The following is a 25,044-nucleotide window of genomic DNA, read 5'->3' as shown; positions in this document are numbered from 1 at the left end:
CTGCGTGTGTAACAGGACCCTCCTTATTCTTTAATTCTGTGCATCAACTAACACAGTCAATTGTATGATGTTTAACTTGTAGAAAATATGGATGTAACTAGACCTCGGGGGTCAAGGTCAATTGCAGCTTTTCAGTGGGGGGGGGAGGAGTCGGCCAGGAGACATGAAACAGAGATGATGAAGACCCTGCTCAGCATGTGACCTCTCTGCCCACTGTCCCACTGCACATCCTTCCATTCCTCCGTAAAAGTCATTCTGTGTACTTGAGGTCCCCAAGACAGAGTGCCAAGGGGGACAGCCCCCTCTATCTTCTCAGGCCTGGTCCTTGAATAAACCTGACTTCCTCTTTTCCAACTTTCCTCTCAACTACTGGCTTTTGAGTAAAGAGCAAACACACCTGGGTCCAGTGACAAAGAGCACATTAGGATAACAAGTTGGTTATAACAGCTGCAAGACACAGACTCTATTTAATCAGGAAATCTTAGGGAAACACAAAGAAAATGGGGCGGGGGATAATTAAACAGTGAAACTAGAAGAAATGAAGTCTCTAGCACCTAGAGCTATAGCAAATTTAACATGGCCCCCGGCCTAGCCACACGGAAAGCCAGTCACCTCAGTTCCTCTTACACAACACATCACGCCCAGCTTTCAACCCCAAATTACAAAGTATATTATATGCAAAAGCATAGCATATGCACAAATGGGGATATCAGAAGGAAAAGAGACAAAGAAGCAGAAAAATATTTAATGTCGTGTATATAAAAAATAAAATCAATTTAAAAAAAGGAGTAAAGGTTGGAAATTTTACTAAATTGCAGACAAGACAGCCCACATCCAGAGGGTCCAGAAGACATCTACGCCAAGGCATATCACATTCCAACTGCAGAAAACCAAAGACAAAGCAATGTTTTGAAAGAAACCAGACGAGAGAGAGAAATTCCTAGCATGATAGTGGAACTGGGGGAAATTATTTACAAAGCAATTATTCAAAGCCGGTTCATTCGTGAATGAAGAAAATCTATAAAAAATCATTAAGAAAGGCTGTGATGCTTCAATACAGAGCATTCTCTCACTCCACCTTCCCCTGCTCAGCAGGATACAGACTCCACTCTAGACACCTACAGCCAAGAACACAGGCTCCACTGCCTGTTCCCACTCCAGGGCTTCTTTCTGAAACCCTGACTGTCCCAGTCTCTGTGGCTGAGACTAAGCCCTGGGTAAGTACTGCCAGGAAGGGGAGGCTGCCTTCTTGCAGGGGGGCCACGTGTGGAACTGAAGCTCCCCCTCAAGTGGCATGCTCACAGCACTGGGTGGAGCCCTGATCCTCGCTGCCCTGCCCCTTCCACTCAGCATCATAGGGAGGTTCTAAAGCCAAAGCAATCAGGCAAGAAAAAGAAATCCAAGTCATCCAGACAGAAAAGTAAAGAAAGAAGTAGAACCATCTCTATTTTCAAGTCACATGATCTTTTACAGAGAAAATCCTCAGGGATTCGTTAAAAATTAGAGCTAACACACTAGTCTGCAAGGTTGCAGGACACAAGATTGACAGACAAAAACCAAATATATGTCTATGCACTGAACAATCTGAAAATAAAATGAACGATTCCATTACAGGAGCACCAAAAAGAATAAAACACAAATAAATTTAACCAAAGCAGTCCAAAACTCAGAAAATTATAAATCATCGTTGAAAGAAATTTTAAAAGATCCAAATAAGTGGAAAAGCATCCCAAGTTCATGCACCAGAAGACCTAACGTGGTTAAGATGGAAAAACTCTATCATAATCTATAGATCAAAAACATTCAGAATCCGAGGTGACTTCTTTGTAGAAATTGACAAGTTGATCTTAGTAAAATGCAAGGAACAGGTAAGGACCCAGAAGAAGAAAATAATCTTGAAAAAGAAAAAGCAAAGTTAGACTTTGCTTCACAGCTCTTGATTTTAAAACTTACTATGACTTCAGTAGTCGATATGGGGGTGGAGGAAGGGAGGAGGGAAGGGGGACAACTGATGATGAAACTGATCAAATTATGTTTTTATGTATGTGAAATATGCCACAGTGGCATGTACCAATAAAAAATAATCAGAAGAAGAAAAAAGACTGTGTGGTATTGGCATAAGGACAAAAATAGACCAGTGAAACTGAATTAGCATCCAGAAATAAACATGTACATCTATGGCAAACTGATTTTGATACAGGCTCCAAGACCACTTAGTAGTAAAAGAATAGGCTCAGTGGCGGAGTGCTCGCCTGGCACGCATGAGGCATTGGGTTAGATCCTCAGCACCACATAAAAATAAACAGTAGAAGAATAGTCTTTTCATCAAAAAAAGGTACTGGGACAAATGGATAGTCACATGTTAAAAAAAATAAAGTTAGATCTTTGCCTTCCACCATATACAAAAAAATTAATTAAGATATAATAAACTGTAAATGCTACAAGGACAAAACTCTTAGAAAGTTCCATAATCACAGAAAAAGATTCTCAACATCTTTGGTCATTTGGTCGTGCAAATCAAAATACAATAACATAACAGATCACATCCACTAGGACAGTCAGAATCAACATGTTAAATAATAACAAGACCCTAGTGAAGAGGATGTAGAAAAATGAGAAGCCTCATATACTGCTTGCAGGAACGTAACATGGTACCGCTGCTTTGAGAAATGGTCTAGCAATTTCTCAAACAATTAAACACGGAGTTACCATACAATCTAGCAATTCCATTCTTAAAAAAAATGAAAACATGACCCCACAAAAACTTGTACATGCAGAAACAACCCAAATGCCCATCACCCGGTGAATGCATAAACAGAATGTGGTTTAGGCACCAGTGGAATATTATCCAATCGTTAAAAAGAAGAAAGCACTGACCCTCGTACAACGTGGCGAACCTGGAAGGCGTGACACAGGACACAAGCAGCCAGTCATATACTGTACAATTCTATTGATATAAAATGTCCATAGTAAGCAAATGTATGAATAAAAGAAAGTGACAGTAGTTGCTTAGGGCTGCGGGGAGGGGGATAGAAGATAAGGGTGACAATAAACATTGTGGGATTTCTTTTGGGGGGGGATGAAAATGTTCTAAAACTGGTGAAGATGCACATGTCTGTGAACACACCACAAACCGCTGAACTGTGCACTTTAAGTGGATGAACTATGGTCTGTGAATCACCCCTCGCTAAACAGGGGGCGGAGGAGGGGGGAGAAGTCCGAAGAGAAAAGCACTTCCACAGAGGGGAGTAAGGATGAGGTGACATTCTACTTCTCATCAGAAACCCCAGAAGCAAGAAAGGAGTTGGCGGAAATACTTAAAGTGTCAAAAGAAAAATCCACAACGTAAAACTCTTTTTCCAGTGAATTTATCCTTCCAAAATAAAGAAGAAGAAAAAAGATCTTGTCAGACAAACAGAAAGGAGCTCAGGGTAGCTCGGGGGGGCCTCTTGTGAATGCCCTTTCTCACCAGGGGCCACGCCGTGCCACCCCCTCAAGGTGCCGGCCTCTTGGCCATGTGGGAGGCAAGAGGGCTCCAAGGGCAGGCGAGGAAACCAGGGAGCAGGCACCGTGGCGCCCACCTCTATCCCTGCGACTCAGGAGGCTGAGGCCCCAGGCAATTTAGCAAAACCCTGTCTCAAAAGAAAATATAAGAAGGGCTGGGGTGTAGCTCAGTGCTAAAGCACCCCTGGGTTCCATCCCAATACCAAAAAGAGAAAGGAACGACACAAAGGTGAAGCACTTGGCAGGAAAGGTGCCCTCCACCCAGGGGAACAGTGGCTGTGCTTGTCCCTGGCCATCACCCCCGGGATGCAGGTGGGGGCTCTGTGGCCTCCAGCACAAGCATGACCACCCCCCCTCCTGGAAGAGGGGGCCCCAGCAATGGTCAGAAGGACCACCGGGGCAGAGCACACGGCCACGGGCTGCAGGGGGTGAAGGTGAAGGGAGAAGGCAGGGCCACAGGCTGAGGACCAGACTCTGCAGGGCCCCCCACCCCCTCCTGGCCCCACCTGGGGAAGGTCCGGCTCCGCAACTCCTTGATGAAGAGCTGGCTGCCGTTCTGCACGGGCTTCACGTCGGGCGTCTGCCCCGGGCCGTGCTTGTGCCACGTCCGCTTCTTCTTCACTGCAGGGGGGCGGGAGGGCAGGAGGTGGGGGACAGGAGGTGGGGGACATGTCATCGAGTGCAACCCTCCTCCAGGGCCCTCACACCTGCGGCCCTGCAGGGGGACCCAGCAAGGCATTCAAAGGGTGGAAGAATCTGGGGAGCCTATGAGGACTCAGACCTCCCGACACCCCAACCCTCACACCCAGCACCTCCTCGCCCTTCACACACACACACACACACACACACACACACAAGGACTCGGACCCCACCCTTCCTCCCCAGCCTCCCGTGTCACCAACTAAAGTGTCATCACCATCCATCACTCTGACGCAGAACCTGGGGTCTCCCAGGACTCCTCTTCCTTCAGGCAACAAATCTGCCGGAGACACCTCCTGCAAGGTCCCTAGCCAGGGGAACCGCCATCCCAGAGCTGGGTGACGCCTTCCGCCTGCCCTCCATATCAAGACCCTGTTACCTCCCTGGTGGGACCTTTGGCACCTGAGAGCCACCACCACAGGTGGCCCTCCTCTCTCCACCTCCTCCCCCGTAACACACCCCTGAAGACGGCTTGGGGCATGGGGTGCAGGTGTCCCCCAGGCCCAGCACGGAGCCCTCCGTACTGCTCTGAGCAGGTGAGGATGGTGCCCGGGACAAGCAGGCTCTCTCCCCAATCCTCAGAAGGTGACGGTGACAGAGATGGGAAAGTAAGTCTGACCACTTAGTGAACTTTTCTCTGTCACAGAGCTGCACCCCAGAGCTGCTGCTTCCCTGCTTCTCCTGTGCCTTTGTCACACAGGACACCTTGCCAAGATTCAGTCTAGGAACCCTGAGGCCTACACCTACTCTGTGTTGATCAGATAAACCTGTGGGGCCCATGGTTCAAAATCAGTCCGAGGAACATAGCAGGACACGGGACAGCCTGGGGAAGGACTGCAACCCCACCATTTGGCCTCCATAAAGAGAAGGTGATGCTTGGCCACAGGCATGGGTCCCTCTTGCCCTCGCAATGTCCATTGAAAGCCCCAGTCCAGGCCAGAACAGCAAAAGTAGGAAGGCAGGGGGGCAGGCCTGGGGCCTCCAGAGAGCTCCACAGACCACAGGCTGCACCAGGAACAGGACCCTCACCAGACCCAGGATCTGCCAGAGCCTGTTTCTTGAACTTCCCAGTCTCCAGAGTGGTGGGAAATAAATTTGATGTTATTTAAGCCATCCAGTCTCTGGTATTTTGTTACAGCAGCTCAAATGGACTAATACACCCCCAACCACACACAAACAAAAAACGCAAGCAAGCAAGCGCACACATGCGTGCATACACACACACACACACACACACACACACACACACACACACACACTGCTCCCTAGGGGCTGGGCTATAGGAGATGGGATGGGGAGCTTGCATGTAAGCTCTTAGCTGAAGGCCAAACCTTGGCCCAAAATCTCCCCAGGCACAGGGGTGGGGCCTGGGTGGATTGGGTGCACATGCATCCCACAGCAAGTGAATTGTCACACTGAGTGTTTCAGAGGACACCCAGGGGCACTAAAGACATCAACACCACGTGCTCATCAATGTGGGTAACCTATTCAGCTATGCACCCCCCCACCCCACCGCAGCTAGACTCACAAGAGTCCCCAGGCAAAGACACCTGGAACACGTGCTGACTGTCAAAGCAGGAGCCGCAGCCTGTGGTTTCCAAGAGCTCTAAGTCTAGAACTTCTCAGGTGACACTCATGTGCACCTGTGGCATAAACCACACAGTGCTGCCCCCAGAGTCCTTCTCTCGCCAGGGCCCCCTGAGTGAGCAGGTAGATCCTCCACCCCACGGAAACACTTCTTGGGATCTCCTAAGGCCAGCTGCCCTGCTCTGCCCTGGCCACCTCCCGGGTCCCATGGTGCAGCCCTGGATCTGCCCAGAAGCTCTGCCTCATTTGTCTGCGTCCTGTTGCAAAGGTAAGGAGGCCCTGAGATCTCCAGGTGTGCTCGGCGAGGTATCTGGACCCAGGAGAAATTCTTCCCACCCTAATTCTGCTTTGAAGCAGTCACCAGAATGTAGGGCCATCGTTTGTCCCCAGGGTTGCCAATGGCTGGGGAGGGGCTACGAAGGTAACTTCCCCCAGGCACAGCCTGAGCCTAGAAAGCTCAGAAAGCACCACCAGACTTCTCATCTTCACCCACCCACATATTTGGTGGCATCTGACGGGGCTGAGGATGTGCTAGGGAGCAAGGGACAAAATCTGGAACAAGCGCAGCCCCCGCCTTCAGAGCAATGGACACAGGCGGTTAAGGGCTTAGATCTGGAATGTGCCCCAAATGCTCACGTCTTGAAGACTAGGTTTCCAATGTAGCAATGTCCAGAGTTGGGATTTGGGGGAGGTGCTTGGATCAGAAGGACTGTGACCTCAACGGTCAGTCCACTGAAGGCTGAATAGATTACTGGGAGCAGGTGGAAACTGCAGGCAGGTGGGGCATGGTTGGAGACCTGGTCACTGGTTTGCCCATGGGAGTATATCTTGTCCCTGGCCCCTTACCCTCCCCCCTCCTCTGCTTCCCGGCTGCCCAGAGCTGAGCAGCGCCCCTCGGTCACTCCTTCCATCATGATGCTCTGCCTCACCTGGGGCCCAGAGCAGTGGACTGAAACTATGAGCCCAAGTCAACTTTTCCTTCTTTAAGTTGTTGACCTCAGGTATTTTGGTGACAGAAGCAAAAAGCTGACTAACACAGAGGCCAAGCCCGGACAGCAGTGAGGTCCCCAGAGTAGGGAGACCTTACTCGACAGCGCCAGCTTCACCAAGTGCCAGGCCAGCCAAAGCTCCCCTGAGATCAGGCTGGACTCCAAGAACAAGAGCCCTGGGGCCTTCTCCCACCTCTGCCTCCTCCCTCCAATCCCACTGTGTCTACAGGGCTCTGCCCACGGAGCCTGAGGGTCTGGCCCCCCAGGCTTGCAACAGGGACCTGGAGGGAACTCTCTTGAACTGACGTCCCAGCCCTATCCCAGGGTACCATCCCACTCAGCCCCGCCAGCCCAGGGCCAGGAACAGGAGTGTGATCAGCCAGCCAGCCAAGGCCACGTTCAGCCTCAGTTTCTGTGAGTACAAACCCAGGCAGGAGCTCCGAGGCCACACTTGCACCCTTGTGACACTGGTCCAGTCCCCAGGTCACTTCTCTCCTGAGGTCTTCGCAGAACATGGCTCTGACCCCCACTTGCAACTCAGGCTTGGTCTTGGAGCTGAAAGGCCACTTGGGTGAACCTGCCAAGCATGACTGAGCCTGTGCCTTGGGAGCCCCCCAGGACCCACTGAACCTGAGAGGGACCAGAGGAAAGGGGAGGGGAGGGACAGCCTCAGCACACACAAACAGCAAGCTCTGCGAGACACAGGCCCTCTGAGATTCCCTGGGAAGGGGGGTACTGTTGCTGGAGGAGCATGCAGAGCCCACCCACAAACACATATGGACGACATGGGCCCACCTGTGCCAGTGGCTAGTGCAGCAGGGATGGGCTGAGCTGGGGGCCCTGATGCACCTTCATCACCATTTACCTGAATTCCCAAGTCTGCACCCCAGACTCAGGCCATTGTGGCCACTACCAGAGTTAATTATGCAGCCCCGTCTGGGCTTTAAATCTAGTGCGGTTTTTGCATAGCTCTTGAGGGCAGGATCCATTCAGAAGGGGCAGGTGAGGCCTGAGGGGTTCCCAGCTTTGGAGTCCTGACGCTGTGACACTGCCATTTGGTGCTACCCAGGGCATTTCAGCCCTAGCATCTCGGGGCCAAGGCCCAGGCCTAGCAGAGCCCCGGCCCTCCCTGCAGCCAAGGCGAGTATTTGCCACTCCAGATGGCAAGAGGCGGCCTTCCGGGTACTTACGGGTGGACTTCCCGTGGGTTTTCTCACAGTTTGGGCAGTGGTAGATGTCAATGTCTGGCGCCTCCTCCTCTTCCACCCCAACACAGCTGAAACAGGAGGAAACAGGTCGTTACCTTCTCATTCAAGCCCCCTCAGGTGACTTTCATCCACCAACTTTGAGGTAGGGTCCCAGCTCACCACCTGAGGACTGAGGCCAGATGGAGTAGAGTTGCACAGGGACAGGGTCCTTGGAGGGCAGGGGGGCTGCAGGGCTGCCCTCCTAGAGTGGATCTGCAGCCCAGACGCAGACAGTGTTGGACATGACCACGTGGACCCACTGGATGGGCTGGGCCTCACACCCAGCAGGCCTGTCTCCACAAGGCCACCTCCACCCTGTCCCCCAGGGTTCAGAGAAGATGAGGGGGGATCTCAGAGCCAGGTCACCCCCAGGTCTTTCCCTGGAGCAGCCCGTGAGGACAGAACATACCAGCAGCAGCCAGGAGCACCCCATGCAGGACATACCACGGCCACCTGCCCAGCTCAACCCCAGAGGGCTCAGGATGACACCTGGGTCACAGAAATCATGACCTCTCCAACCTCCCTCCCTGAATTCCTGCCGAGAACTCAGCCCAGGAGAGAGCTGCCTGCTGAGCAGACACTGGCCTGGTCACAGGCCAAAGCCACTTAGGGAATGAGGACAGTGAGCACCAAAGGCTACGACCCAAAACATCAAAAGCTTCTAGAGTATCAAACCCAGCAAGATGGAAACACATGGCTCCATTCCCATGGCTTCTACCTTTTTGGTTAAAAGTGGCCATCTGTACCATGCAATAAATGGGAATCGAGCTGATGAAGGGCGGGACGTGGGGAAATCTACCCCCACAAGGAAAAGCAGTGGATGGGCTGGGAACACGCTTCAGCGTTTCCTTCTCGTGAGCCAAGAAGTGTAAAGAAAACTGACCAGACATTTTTTAAAAATGACATTTTCCCCAGGGGCACATCCAGAATTTCTGTGTAGGAGGAGTTCAGAGGAACAAGCTATCCAGAAGCCACCGATGTCCACCAAGCAGATGGTTTTGATGGAGGGCGGGCACTCCCAAACAATTAAAGCCAAGTTTCCTAAACCATTTTCAGTCACATTTAGAATGACCTTTTAAATGTTTTCTTTTGTTTAATTTTTTTATTTGGGGGCCGACAGAGATTCATAGCTATCAAAAAATTAGTAGGAATCTTTTAAAACACTAAAACATAAAGGTGGTGAGACTGGGAAATGGGGACAGGACGGCTCCTGTGGGCAGGGCGGACTGCCAAAGCCAGCCAGGAGCCTGGTTCACACCCTGGGCAGGACACACACCCCAACAGGTGGACACGGGAACATCTTGAGAGGAAAGCACTGTATGAACCGCGACGCTTTTTCAGCATTCTGTGTTAGAAGAAGATTAGAAACAGCTTAAATGTTCTCTTTAGAGACAAACTTTGCCCTCCAGTGTCCCTCCCCCTAATGGAATTATCAGTGACCCTTAAGAGTGATGAATGGCAAGACCATGTGGGGACAGGTGAGTTGTCAGCTGGTGATGATCATCCGACACGGAGGGGAGCAGCCTGCAGATGAGGCCAGAACACTGGGAGGTGACAGGCTACGTCAGGGCGGGAGAGGGTGACAGTTCCCCTTCCAAACTGCCTACACTTGAACCACAGAGAAAGCAGCATATTTCAGTGCAGATGCTGGGCCTGGCCCCACACCTGGCCACTGAGCTTGTCATTCTTCTCCTCACCTGCTAAGGACACAGGCTGCATCCCCCAGCCCAGCCCTCTGGGCCACTCAGTCACCTCGGCAATGCCAGGAGGGCTGCCGGAGCCACAGGGCACACGGGTCCCTGGACAGGGAAGCTCAGGGCAGCTGGACTCACCTCCAGGGAACCGTGCTCTTCTGGGTCTGAACCACTGGACACTTTTCCTGACGTCTTATAGCCCGGAGCTTTCTTTGATGATGGAACAGCGTATCTATCTCTGAGCTTGTTTTCTCCTCTGAATGGGGGGCCCTCCGATGTTAAGTGTTGGGAGGGGAGTGTAGTAACCTATGTAAAAATGGACTCAGCTGCTTTAGAAGAGGATCAGCCAAACCAAAATCTGGTTCTTTGACAAGTCTTTAGATAGACCGACCAAAAAAAAAAAAAGAAGAAGAAGAAGAGGAGACTCAAATTACTAAAACCAGAAATCACTACTGACCTTAAGGAAACAAAAAAAGGATTCTGAAAGAATAATATGAAAAAGCACAGGCCAATGAATTATACAACCAAGGTGAAATGGACAGATTCCTAGGAACACATAAACTATCGAAATTTAAAAAAATAATAATAGAAACTTTAAACATATCCATAAGAAATAAAGAGATGGAATCAGTCATTGAAAACCTTCCTAAAAACAAAATTCCAAACCACCACTAGTGAATTCTATCAAATATTTAAAGATGAATAATACCAAGCCTGGGCTGAGCCAAAAATAATTCAACACCACCAATTCTCTCAAACTGCTGCAGAAAGTTAGAAGTGGAGGGAATATTTCCTAGTCCATTATAAAAACTCTAAAGTCAGGCAAACACCACAAGAAAACTACCCACCAACAACCCTTACGAACACTGGTATAAAATCCTCAGCAAAATACTAGCGAATAAAACCCAGCAGCACCTTAAGGGGACCACATACCACAAACACGTGAGATTTATCCCAGGAATACAAGGGTCATTCCACACAGGAAATGAGCCAACGCTTCAATCCCCGAGGCATCACCGCTGCCTGCTAGGAAGGCAAGTGTCCCTGAGCTCCAGTCCCTGGAGGCTGGGACAGCAGATTTCTGCTTCTCTTTCCCCGACTCAAGAAGACAGAGCTCTGACAAGGGGAGTGTGGCTCACCTGGCCCTTTCTCCAGGGCTACCCAGCCTCTGCCTCGCCCTCTGCTCCCCCTCCCAGCCTCTCCTGGTCCCCTTCCTTCCTTCCACACCACATTAATGTGATGAAGAAAACCACACGCCACTTCTGTGTCTCCAGAGTATACAGGGAACGCCACTTGACATAACCCCACACCCTTTGTGATTAAAAAACAGCAACAACAACAACAACTCCACAAGCTCTAAATAGAAGGGAACATCTTCAGATGATAAAGGCCATGCGTGAAAACCCACGGCTAATATCATACACAAGGGTGACATTATACACATTGATAAAAGGCTGAAAGTGTTCCCTAGAAGATGAGGCAGGGGACAGGATGTCTGCTGTTGCCACTTCTATTCAACCCAGTGCTAGAAGTCCTATTCAGAGAAAGGAAATGAAATTAAAAGCATCCAAATTGGAAAGGAAGATGTAAAATGATCTTTATTTGAATGACATAATCCTACAGAAATTCCTAAAGAATCCACACACACACACACACACACACACATGCTAGAGCTAATAAATTCAGAAGTTGTAGAATGCAAGATCAACACACAAAAACTAGCTATATTTCCATACACTAGGAATGAATAATCCAAAAATAAAATCAAGAAAGCAATTATGATAACATAAAAGGAATAAAATATTTAGAACCAGGCATACTGATGCATGCCTGTAATCCCAAGCCACTTGGGAGGCGGAGGTAGGAGGATCCCAAGTTTAAGGCCAGCCTCAGCAACTTAGCAAGATACTGTCTCACAATTAAATAGAAAGGGCTGGGGTTGAGCTGGGGATGTGGCTCAGCAGTAGAGCACTCGCCTAGCACATGCGAGGCCCTGGGTTCGTTCGATCCTTAGCACCACATAAAAATAAATAAAATAAAGATATTGTGTCCAACTACAACTAAAAAAATAAATATTAAAAAAAAAGAAAGGGCTGGGGTTGAAGCTCAGTGGTAGAGCACTTTCCTAACACACATAAGGCACTGGGTTCAAGCCCTACTTCTGAAAAAAAAATAAAATAAAATATAAATATAAATATTTAGAAATAAACTTAACCTAAGCTATGCAACACTGAAATTTTAAAAGGCAGAAATACATGAAAATACATCCCATGTTCACAGGTCAGAAGACTTAATGTCAAGATAGCAATAATATCAAAAGTGATGAGAGATCCAATGCCATCCCTACAAAATCCCAACACCTGTGTTCTCGGAAATGGAAAAGCTTATCCTTAAATTTGTATGGAATAATAAAGAACCCCAAAGAGCCAAAACAACCTCCAAAAAGAAAAATAAAGAGGACTTACACTTCCCAATTTCAAAACTTAACACTTAAACTTAAAAGATCATTTTTGACAAGGGTTACCAGACCATTCGTTGGGGGATAGGATAATCCCTTCAACAAATGACAGGCTCAGGCAAAAGAACGGACTTGGATGCCTACCTCGCTCGCTATACAAAAATTAACTGAAAATGAAAACAGCCTAAATGTAAGATGTAAAATTGTAAAACTCTTAGAAGAAAAAAAAAATGGAGAAAAATCTTCGTGGCTTTGTATTTGTCAACGGAGTCCTAGATATGACACCAAAACCATGAGCAACAAGAGAAGAAGATAGATAAACTGGCCTCATGGAAATCAAATGTTCTTTGTGCATCAAAGGACACCATGAGGATGGCTGGCACCTGTCATCTCAGGGACTCAGGAGGCTGAGGAAGGAGGATCACAAGTTGGAGGATAGCCTCAGCAACTCAGCAAGACCCAGTCTCAAGTAAAAAACAAAAAGACTGGGGACACAGCTGAATGGTAGAGTGCCCTTGGGTTCAATTCCCAGTACCAAAAAAAAAAAAAAAAGGAGTTGGAGGAGGACAAACGGCGCTGAGAGAATGAAGGGAAATATTTGCCAATCATATACCAGATAAGGACCGGGCGTCCATATGAAGAACGCTTACAGCTCAACAATAAAGACAAATAATCCCATTTAAAAATGGAAATGGTTTAAACACTTTTCCAAAGATTGGTAAATGGCTGACAAGCACATGAAAAAATGTTCACCATTGTTATTAAAGTGCAAATCAAAACTAAATGACGTATCACTTCGTACCCACTAGAATGGCTATAAATTTGCTTTTATGATTTTTTTTTTTTTAGAAAAGCAAGTATTTACAAGGGTATGGGATAATTGTAACCCTCTTCCAATTCCTCAGTGGAGGGAATATAAAATGGCACAGGCACCTGGGGAAAAAAGTTTGATGTTTCCTCAGAAAATATGCATAAAATTACAATGTGTCCCCAGCAATTATTCCACTCATGGGTATACACCCAAGAGAACTGAATATAGGCTTCAAAAAACAAATCTTTGAATACAAGTAATAAGGGTATTCACAAAAACCACAAGGTGAAAACAACCCAAACAGCCAATGACAAATGAACAGATAAACAATACGTGGTCCTACATACAGGGGAATATCATCGAGCCCTGAAAAAGGAATGAAGTTTGAGTATGTCCGAGAGTGTGTATGAATCTCAAAACTATGTCAGTGGAAAATGTCACACACCCGCACTGACACCGTGTGATTCTACTGATAAGAAATGTCCATAACAGGTCCATCTAGAGAGACACAGAGTGGTGCGCAGGCCGGGAGCAAGCCAAGGGAATGGGAGGCTACCATGTAGTGGCTGTGGAGCTTCCTTTGGGAACTGTCTGGAACCAGATACAGGCCATGGTTACACAGAGTGAATGTACGAAGTGCTACTGACTTGTTCACGTTAAAACGGCTAATGTCAAGTTACATGAATTTTAGCTCAATAAAAAAGAGTGAGAAAAAACAAAGAGCTGACTCTGCCTGAGTGACATCACCACCAGCATGATCTCCCTCATCACCATCACCTTCATCCCCACCATCCTCATCATCATCCCCCTCATAATCACCATCCTTTTGTCACCATCCTCACCAGCTTCACCATCATCGCCACCATCATCTCTACCTCCATCATCACCGTCATCCCCACCATCATCATCACCATCATCTCCATCATCATCATCACCATCATCTCCACCACCAACATCATCATCATCCCCACCACCATCATTACCATCATCCCCACCACCATCATCACCATCATCCCACCATCATCTCCACCATCATCATCCCCACCACCATCATTACCATCATCCCCACCACCATCATCACCATCATCCCACCATCATCTCCACCATCATCATCCCTATCTCTACCACCATCATCACCATCATCCCCACCAGCATCATCACCATCATCCCCACCACCATCATCACCATCATCCCACCATCATCTCCACCATCATCATCCCTATCTCTACCACCATCATTACCATCATTCCCACCACCATCATCACCATCATCACCATCATCTCCACCATCATCATCCCTATCTCTACCACCATCATCACCATCATCCCCACCACCATCATCACCATCATCCCCACCACCATCATCACCATCATCCCCACCACCATCATCACCATCATCACCACCATCATTTCCACCATCATCCCCATCATCATCATCCCTATCTCTACCATCATCATCACCATCATGCCCACCATCATCACCGCCATCCCCACCATCATCATCACCTTCATCTCCACCACCAACATCATCATCACCATCATCCCCACCACCATCATCACCATCATCCCCACCACCATAATCACCATCATCCCCACCATCATCTCCACCATCATCTCCACCACCATCATCACCGTCATCCCCATTATCATCACCATCATCTCCATCATCATCATCACCATCATCTCCACCACCAACATCATCATCACCATCATCCCCACCACCATCATCACCATCATCTCCACCAGCATCATCACCATCATCCCCACCATCATCTCCACCATCATCCCCACCCTATCTCTACCATCATCGTCACCATCATGCCCACCATCATCATCACTATCTCCACCATCATCATCACCTTCTTCACTATCACGAACCCCATCACTGCCAAGAACCCTAAATGTGATTGTGAAGCAGTGCTTCAATGATGGGGATCATATTTCATCAGCCCTACTTATAAGAACAGAGAAACTGGGCCCACGGGGTTAAACGTGGTTCTTGCCAGTTCATGGGGTCAGTGTTGCCCTTGCCTTTGGGGCATTTGCAGGTGCAGATCCAGGACATAAACGGACGGATGGGCCTGACCCAGGGTGAGCACTCCATAGATGGAGTGGTCACTGCCACTGCCCAAGGTACCCGACCAACCCTCCCAGGCACCAGGGCCTTGTCCCTGTGCAGGTGGCTCTGCCAGAGCTGTCACGGCCGTGAGTCTGAGCGAGAGAGCCCGAAGCCCAGAAACAGACCTTGGAAACGTTTAGAAATACAGGGTTCCTCTATCTCAGTGAGGGACCTTCGTCTGCTCCCAGGAAGCCAAGTGGCTGGGTGATCAAACAGAAGTTGGGAAGGAAGCGGAGAGAACGCCCAGGATTAACACAGTGCTCCCAATCATCAAAACACGCCTGTGGAGGACTTTCCCACGCAAGGTCAGGATGGCCCTGGGGCCACTAGACTCGGGGGGACCTCCCCAAACAGACGGATACAGGAGGAGGGCGGGGACAGAGCACAGCCAGCAGGTGGAGCAGGGAGGTGCAGCGTGATACCCCGTGGCACTCTGCACACCTCCCCTTCACAGTGACCCTGGGCCTCAGCAGGCCCAAAGGCTTTTGTGGGACCAGACGGGGAGCAGGCTGGGAACAGCCTTTGTCATGACTGCCATAATTCATAATGACGAAACGAGCCAAGTCACCTGGCAGGGGAACGGGCTGCATCCTGCTGATTTCAGAGCTGGGACCACCTTGGTCTGTGGAAAGCCCCCAGACGCCCCAGAGAGCAGGCGATGCCCCAGCAAGCAACACGTCTGCCTCAGCCCAGGACCAGCTGCACCCCGGGAGCAGCGGAGGGGGTTTCCACAGGCGAATCTCAGCGCGTGGGGGATCCACCCTGTCGCAAAGCCACAGTGGAGCTTGGGCTGCAGGCCAATCCTCAAGGACAGAAACCAACACGTTCTTCAAATTCACCTCCCACTAAAGCCCCGGAGGACCAGGACGGGGCCTGGGAGCACCCACCATGCCCGTCCTGGCTCTGCCAGCAGATCCCTGGCTCCTCATCCTGACGCCAAGGGAGCAGACAGCGTGAGCCCAGCTCACAGGCAAGGAAGCCGAGGCCAAGGGCACAGCCACGTGGCAGCCAGCACCCCGACTGGGAGCACTGTCCAGGGAGTCAGTGCCTGACCAGGTTCCAAGCACCTCGGGATTAAAGGGCAGAGGGGGTTGAGGCTCACAGGGCCACAACCTCCACACAGCGGCCCCGTGCTCTGTACTGCGGGTGAGCACCAGCCACAGAAGGGTCCACAGGAGGGTCCACCCACACAACGGGGCATCCAGGCCTGCCACCCCACGCCACGCAGCCTGGGGCAGCCTGTCCTCGGCCAGAATGGCCACCCTGAGCTCCAGGGAAAGAGAGGTGGTTAGCAGGTCTGAGTTTGCCTGGATGAACCCAACCACCATGTATAACCATGAAGCTCTAATTGAGAGAGAGAGAGAGAGAGAGAGAGAGAGGGTCGCAGGTTAGTCTCTCTGCTTCTGCTCCAGATAAGCTCACAGAACTGAGGGCCATGATGCTCTCTCAACCTGAGCCAGCCAGGGCCTGGGCCAGAGGTGGGCACAGAACGTGCAGGGCTGGCCCAGGGGTGACCACAGGGCCCTCTCTGTCACCTGCCACACTGAAGGAGCAGACCTGCTAAGGGAACCCGGTGGGCTCCCTGCAGGCCCTAACCTCGAGTCACTACGCCCTACTGCCCGGGCCACCAACCCTGACCACAGCCACCTAGGGGTAAAAACCAAGCTACCCAAACGAGGCTCAGGAGCAGAGGGCCACGGAAGAACCCAGGGACCTGCTGTGAGCCAGGTCCCACCGTGGCCACCCCCATCCTCACAGGCAGGCTATTTGCCAACACTGGTCACTTTATTTTATTATCCCAAAGTCAAAGCTTTCCAAGGGCCCCTAAGAAATTATTAAGAAAAATAGCCACAGCACAGAGGGAGAGAGTTTCCTAAGCCAGGAGCAAATGACGCTGGCATTCTGAAGGGGGCTTGGTGGCTTTAGGACCTTGCAGTCCCTGCACTCCTGGTGTGAGTTTAACACTGTTCACTGAGTAACAGGAAATGTCACTCAGCGGTACTCTCTGTGGACACTCCTAGTGGCCCTCGCCCACCGTACCCTCCAACACCCTTTGTAGGCCACCTGACGTTTCAAGGGCCAGATTTAGCTAATTTTAATGCCACCCCCTTGGGGAAAAGCTGGCTCAGGTGAAGAATGAGCCCCCAACAGGACCTCACAGGAGGCGCATGGCTCCGAGCACCGGGCCCACTGGTCACCTGTGCCCTGCAGCAGGGTCCTCAGCCTAGGCTGCCCTCCCCTCTGACAAGCCAAGGCAGATGAGCCGTAGTCCCTGGGAAAGAGCAGAGACACGGAGCCTCAGGGGTGGCCCTGCCTGACCGCCTCCTTCAGCCTTCTCCAGACCTGGGGGGAGGGGAGAGACCTGGAGCCGGGAGAGGCAGGATCTGGCCCCAGGGGAGTCAGGGAGGGCCCAGGACAACGGCTCCACAAGAAAACACACTGCTGCTGTGGAAACTGGGCAGAGTTGCATGCGCCGGACAGCCGCAGCGGTTCAGGCTTGGTTACGGGGAGAGCCCAGAGCACAGGCCACTGGGCCACCTAAGAACTGATCCTGCTAGGACTCCCCACCCTCCCCGGCCACTGCCACCTCCACAACGCCATCCTTTAGACACTAGGAACAACCAGCCCCATACTTTGGTGAGGCCAGCACATGCTGCTCCCGGGCACCATCTCAGACCAGTCAAAACTTCCTTCCCTGCCCTGGGAGCATCTGAGCAGCTCAGTCCCCAGGAAGAGACACAAGCGGAGGAATGAGGTTTGCACCAACTCACGGGCCCCCGAGTCTGGGTCTCCGGTGTGGGGCTCCAAGGGGCTGGGAGATGGCTCGGCAGGGGTGTCCACACCTGTGACGGCTGAGGGGCATGGGACAAGGACCAAACAAAGACTCAGATCTCAGAGCTGTGAGGAAAAAACAAAACACCTGCCCTGCAGTCAACGTGATGGGGAGGGTCCACCGGGGCCCTGAGAAAGGAGAAGCCAATGTGGCGCAGGGGTGTGTGGAGGGTGTGGGCACAGGGAGCCCAGTCCTGCAGGTCCCAGCAAAGTACCACAGTGATGACAGGAGAGGCAGCTCCCAAAATGTCACCACAGAAGGACGCTGAGGCCCACATGGCCATGAATAGGCATCCAAGCACGCAATCCATGACGTGGCTTCACACTCACACTGGCACACGCCCCACACAGACACACACTATGCACACACAGACAGACACACATACAAGCAGACAAGCAGGCCACAGTGCTGCTAAACTAATTTACAACAAAAAGAATGAAGTCACTTTTCCATGCTGTTGAGAGTGCCACAATACAGTAAGTGCAAAGATGCGGGTTAGAGGAGAAAAGTGGCCCGATCCCTTTTAAAATGAGGATATGCCGCATGTGTGTGAATCCGTGTATATCTATGTGCTATGTGTGGCCATGTGTATGCATGAGTGCCTTGTGCGTGCCTTGCGTCTGTGTGTGCATGTGCCCAGGGATGAGTGTGTGCCTGGAAATGCGGGCAGATGTGCTGCTTGTGTGTGCATGCGCACGTGTCCAGTTCTGGGTGTATGCATGTCGGTGCACACGTGTACCCATACTCATGTTATATGTGGGATTCGGTTCATCACACTCACTTTAGCCCTGAGGAGGGCCCTGTGGAGAGGACAGGGTGGAGGGAGCCGCGTTCCAGTGACACGGGTGAGATTGCACCACTAGGTGAGGCCAACCTGTCTCACCTGAGCCAACTGTGACCCCAGCACTACAAACTGAGTCAACTCCAAAGAAGGCTAAAGCAAATTTAGGGCCAGAAGCTCAGTAACTAGGAAGATGGTAGAATTTCCAAATCCAGAGATGGGTGGGGTGGGGGATGCGACCCAAGAGAAAATGGCCAAGATCAAGGAAACGGAACGGGGATGAGGCAGGAGGGCTGGATTCGGTGACTTGCAGGGGCCATGAAACCCCCATTAAGATGGCTCACGAAGCTTGTCAGTTCCCAGGAAGCCTTCACGCAGTTCCTTGGGTGAACACCAGACTCTGCCACTCGGCACGGCTCTAAGACCCTCCCGGTAGGACAGGCAAGGGGGGCCCAGAGAGGAAGTGATTTTTGAGAGTGTCCCATTGTCCTGCAGGAATCCCTGCTCTGCAGATGGTGCAGCGGCTTTCTTGAGGGCGACATGGAATCCCAGCTTCAAGTGTGTCAGGGTACAACACTGAGCAATGACAGGTGCCCAAGGCCACGGTCAGCAGTAAACCACAGGGCAGAGACCCCTGAAGGGCTTCACGTTGTCTTGGGCTCCCTCCAAGCAGAGTCAAGGGTCCAGCACAGTAGCCCAGGGAGGGAAGACTGGGTCCTGATCCTGGCCCACAGCAGGGCACCCCTCACCATGTCGCATTCCTTAATGCTTTAAAATCCAGAATGGAATTAGTTTGTGAGCAACACAACTGGACAGCAGCCGAGCTTTTCCTCCTGCTGTTAAAAGCACTGACTTCCATTAACCTCAGTTCTTGTAACCTTGCTCTGACAGTTTTTTTTTTTTTTTAATTATAAGAAGAATATCAGATCCTCTTTTAATCCCCAAGGAGGGGGGGAGAGGCGGAGCTCTCACTGACCTTTGGCCCTTCCGCAGCATCGCGGGGTGCAGGACCACAGAAGCTCCCCCGGTGGCGGGTGTGCATTAAGGCAGCGACCACCACCGGGAATGGCCCTTGGCAAAGTTCATCTTTCAAAACACCAACTCGTGACCCAAGTGGGAGCGCACGGTGGGTGATCTGGTCCTCCCAGGCAGGGTGGTAAGTTGGCAAGGAGCCTCCTAAACTCCAGCCACATGTGGCAAGAGCTGTAATAGATTTGTGTCTTTTAGGTCAGTAACTCCACATCTACAAACCTTAGGCAAAGAGTAAACATGCACACAAAGATTCGTGGTTATTTTAAAATAACAAAAGTTAGGGATAATGTACATCTCCAGCCAGCAACCGTCAGGTAACCAGGTCAAGCTGTGCTCAAACGACAAAGTAGTTAAAACAACAGGTTTGGGTGGAGGTGTGGCTCAGTGGTAGAGAGCTTACCTAGCAGGCACAAGTCCCGGGCTTTGATCCCCAGCACTGTCAATACATAAATAAAACTGTGGTCTTCTAAGTGTCTGAGTTGAGAAGTTTAAGTTTCTATACAACACACTAAACATGACAGCATACCCCCTACACTTTACTAAATCACCAAAAATACCGGGTTTTTATATCTAGCAAAAGAAACCCTGCTTAAGGACAGCTGTCTTCCTAGTCATCTCCTCCCTCTTTCCTGTGCCCTGTGCCCTTATAGAACACCTCCTGAGCCATCCAGCCTGGAGTGAGGCTGGGGACCTCTGTCTCAGGACGGATCGTGGTATAGACAGGTTCTTGCTGCTCAAGATGCCCTGGGTGTCAGAAGGAGCCCAGTGGTGACGGGGCAGAAGTAGGCATGGAGAGGCCACCAAGATGTCAGGAGGTCCAGTGGTCTGGCCCCTAGCACAGCACCTGGGGCATCTCAGGTCCAGTGACACCCAGAGCATGTAGAAACCCTGGGCTGCGATTGCCACCACCAACTTGGTGACCACCAGACGTATTGAGCCACAGTGAGTCTCAGATTCTTTACCACAAAGAATAGACCATCAGATCTTAATAGAGTTGATGAGAGAATTACAGGAGGGGTTGGATGTACCACACCAACCACAGTGCCTAGCACACACAGGTGCCTGAAAAGATAGTTCACTGCTTGTCATAGTCATCACCATCACCACCATCTTTATCATCACATCACCATTAGGATCACCACCGCCAGCACCTCCATTATCATCACCACCATCAGCACCATCACCATCACCACCATCATCACCATTACATCACCATTAGGATCATCACTATTAGGATCACCACCGCCAGTACCTCCATTACCATCACCACCATCAGCACCACCATCACCACCATCACCACCACCACCATCATTACCATTACATCACCATTAGGATCATCACCATAGGGTCACCACCGCCAGCACCTCCATTATCATCACCACCATCAGCAACATCACCATCACCACCATCATCACCATTAGGATCATCACCATTAGGATCACCACCGCCAGTAGCTCCATTATCATCACCACCATCAGCACCATCACCATCACCACCATCATCACCATTACATCACCATTAGGATCATCACCATTAGGATCACCACCGCCAGCACCTCCATTATCATCACCACCATCAGCACCATCACCATCACCACCATCATCACCATTACATCACCATTAGGATCATCATCATTAGGATCACCACCGCCAGTACCTCCATTATCATCACCACCATCAGCACCACCATCACCACCACCACCATCATTACCATTACATCACCATTAGGATCATCACCATAGGGTCACCACCGCCAGCACCTTCATTATCATCACCACCATCAGCACCACCACCATCATCCTCACCATCAAAACCATCATTACCACCACCACCACCATCACTACCATCATCACCATCACCATCGGGATCACCACTACTAGTATCCATACAAGCCAAGCACCACCATCATCCCCATCATCCCCATCACTATCACCGCCATCATTTTCTCCTGCTGGGCTGACAGAACATTACAATAACTTTCATTTCTGGTAGTGAGTGGCTAAAAAAGGGCAAAACTCCACAGGGAAACAGAATCTGGGTGGGAAGAATGCCAACATCTCTTCCCTGTTACCAGGTGTGCCAAGTGCACTCTTCCAGAACCCTGAGTTGATGGAGCCCAGCCCAGCCTCTTTCCCACTCCTAGGAGAAGATGGAGGGGTAGGGCAACATCTGATGAGCTGGGCCTTGCCCCGAGCTGCTTCCTGGCCGTGCTGACTTCACGTGAACTCTGCGGTGCTTCTCTTCAGCAGGACAGGGTGGCTGGGGGGAAGCCACAGGCAGGGAAGAAGGGAGAAAATCCCTGTGGAAAGTGAAGAAGCTGGGCCCAGGGAGCCTGTGTGCATCTTCAAGTTCTCACTGTGTCACAACCAAGCGAAGCACACTCTGCATGCTGAGCAGCACTCGGGTCCACGCACGAGAGGCGCCAACACCCAGGGACATGCCCCGGGAGGCTGCTCTTCTCTTCTAGGTCAGTGGGTACACATGCTGGTGACAGCCCTGTGAGCCAACGTCCTCTCTCCTTAGTGGCCGCGACCTGGCACTGGAGGGCGTGACCTGACCCCTGTGCCTCTTCTGCTGGCAGCCCTGGGGCACGTGACTCTGCTCCTTCCCCTGGAAAGGGGCCACAGCACCACCTACTCCAAAGTGGCTGTGAGGACTAAATCATGAGAAGAGGACCTGGTGGGTCTTCAGATTTTCCCAGGGGTCCCCACAGTGGTCAGTGTAGACATCGGTGCATTTGCTCAGATCACATGCAGTACTCAGCCGTCAGGTCTCCGAGCTCCTTAAACTGGGACAGGTTTTGGTACTTCACAGCCTGGCCTTCTGAGGGCCCTGGGCTGCTGGTCTGATGCAGAGACCACTGTCTGGGTTTCTCGGTGTTTCCACGTGATTGTGCCAAGCTGTGCATTTCTAGAGCAGGTGCTGCATGGTGCTGCATATGCCAACTGCAGGCACAGGCCAGGCTGCCCCGGATGGAGACAGGATTGGGGTCTCTTGGTTGAGGTGAGCCTCCCAATCCCTCTACTGTCAGGATGTGGGGGCTCAGGGTGGTCCTGCTAGACCCACGATAGCCTCAGGGGCTTTGCAGTTGGCAATGCGTCCTGGGAATCATCCCACACCAGGTCACAGAGACATCTGGGAAGGGTTAAGAAATCTGGACACCAACTTCCACCCTGCCCCCAGGTCCTGCTGGGTCAGAGCCTGTCCCTAAAGTCACACCAGGCCTAGAAGGGTGTGACAGCAGGAACTGTCCTAGGCCCTTAGACCCTGTCACTCCTCGATGGATTTCTCATGCGCCATGGGGACTTCAGTTACAGGCTTCACAAAATCCCACGCGGAGGAGTAGCCCAGACACGTGCCGACCCACATGCCACCCTTGCTTTCCCTTTGGCATCTTTGCACCCAGCCAGGCAGCCCGTGCCAAGGTGCTGGCTTTGGCTGGCTTATCTGGGAATCCCCTTCTTAGCCACATTTCTAGAATGGTTTGCTTAAAGAAAACCCCAAGCACGACTGGTGGAAATCAGGCCAGAGCAGACCTCCCCTAAACTCCAGAGGTGCATTACTTAGTGTGCAAGGCCCAGTTACTGAGCTCTAAAGCCGAGGGCTTTGCTGGGCTCTTCTCAGAAGTCCCCGTGACAGCTAATGTGCCATGACCAAGAAACCTGAAAAACCTGCCCCGGGCTTGAGCACTCCCAGAGGAAGCAGGGAGTGCTCAGGTTCCACCGGGAGATATCCCCAAGTCCAGAGGCAAACAGGAACCAGGAAGGGCAGGCCAGAGTGGCCAAGGCACAGAGGCCCAAGTCGCTCTAGGTAACTCAGCTGAAATACGGCATTCTAGGGCAGCCTGTTGAAAGTGAGACCTCTAGGGCATTTAAAAGTGCAAAAACACCGCTGTAGGTTTATTTAAAATAAATATACGTGGGAGAGACGTCAGCAGGGCACACTGGCCTATTGCTCTAATTGAAGCCACATCAGGGATGGCTGTGGAGTGCATGTGCAGGTGAACTAGACCTTCTTGCACCTCCATAGTGATGGGGGGGGGGGCTCCTCTCCTGAGACCCTGGGAGCTCCACCACATTGTGGATGCAAAAATCAAGATAATCCAGGACAACGGAACAGCTGCCCATTACTCGGAAAAGTATCAAGGACCAACATCAATGACTGCTCGCAAATGAGTTTCATGCACCTAAGGCAGGCCTCAGCCTAGAGCCGATGCATGTTAAGGATGGAGCAAACAGTAAGAAGACTCTCTTCTGTAGGAAAATTGCATAATGAAATCTCTGCCTGACTAGTAATTTTTTGCTGCACTGTAGTTGTACATGACAGTAGGATTCCTTTTGAAATCCATAAATGCACATAACAGTTTTCTCCACTTCAGGCCCTAGTACTGTCTTCCCCCTCCCTCCCTGATGCCCTTCCTCTTCCCTACTTGCCTTCCTTCCCTCTATTTATTTTTAATTGGTGCATTATAATTATATATAAAGTGGCATAATCTGGTCAACTTTATTACCCAGTTCTTCCCCTTTGCCTCCCCTCCACCCTCACCCTTGGTCCCCTGCTTCTACTTAGCGAATCTCCCTTCTATTGTCACAAGATTCCCTTTTTTATGTATTTTTTTCTCTCTAGCTTTCATATACGAAAGAAAACATTCAACCCTTGACTTTCTGAGTCTGGCTTCTTCGGCTTAGCATGATGTTCCCCAGTTCCATCCATTTACCAGCAAATGACATCATTTCATTCTTCTTTATGGCTCAGTAAAACTCCATTATGTATCTACACCACATTTTCTTGATCCATTTGCCTACAGATGAGCACCTGGGCTGGTTCCATGACTTGGTTAATGTAAATTGTGCTGCTATAAGCATTGTTATGCATGTGTCATTAAAGTACGCTGATTTTAGTTCTTTGGGATAGATATCAAGGTCTGGGATGGCTGGGTCATATAGTGGTTACATTCCTCGTCTTTTGAGGAATGTCCACAGTGCTTTCCAGAGTGGTTGTACTAATTTGCAGTCCTACCAGCAATCTATAAGAGTACCTTTTTCCCCAGCAATGGTCTTTATTTGTACTCTTGACGGCTGCCATTCTAAGGTGAGATGAAATCTCAGTGTATTTTTAATTTTGCATTTCCCTGATTGCTAAAAATGTTGAACATTTTTTCATGTAGTTTTTGGCCATTTGTAGTTCTTCTTTTGAGACATCTGACTGTTGATTGAAGCTGTGACCTAAATAGCTTACAGAAAAGGACATATAAATGGCTATATAACATATGAGAAGATGTGCAATATCACT

General features: G+C 50.5%; 1 protein-coding gene across 1 annotated transcript in view; it reads right to left on the bottom strand.

The window, feature by feature from the left end:
- Positions 1-21,590, bottom strand: part of Phf2 (PHD finger protein 2) — a 56,936-nt gene extending 35,346 nt beyond the window's left edge. Inside the window, exons 1-3 of the mRNA XM_077105631.1 lie at positions 21,490-21,590; positions 7,970-8,055; positions 4,011-4,125 (exon numbers count right to left, since the gene is read on the bottom strand). Of these exons, the coding sequence (XP_076961746.1) occupies positions 4,011-4,125; positions 7,970-8,055; positions 21,490-21,590 (302 nt within the window). The remainder of the gene's footprint in view (positions 1-4,010; positions 4,126-7,969; positions 8,056-21,489) is intronic.
- Between the last annotated feature and the right edge of the window lie 3,454 nt (positions 21,591-25,044).

This window comes from Callospermophilus lateralis, chromosome 17, assembly GCF_048772815.1.
Source record: "Callospermophilus lateralis isolate mCalLat2 chromosome 17, mCalLat2.hap1, whole genome shotgun sequence".
NCBI lineage: Eukaryota > Metazoa > Chordata > Mammalia > Rodentia > Sciuridae > Callospermophilus > Callospermophilus lateralis.
Note: the sequence above shows the minus strand (reverse complement) of the source record. Positions and strands in the feature narration are given on the sequence as shown.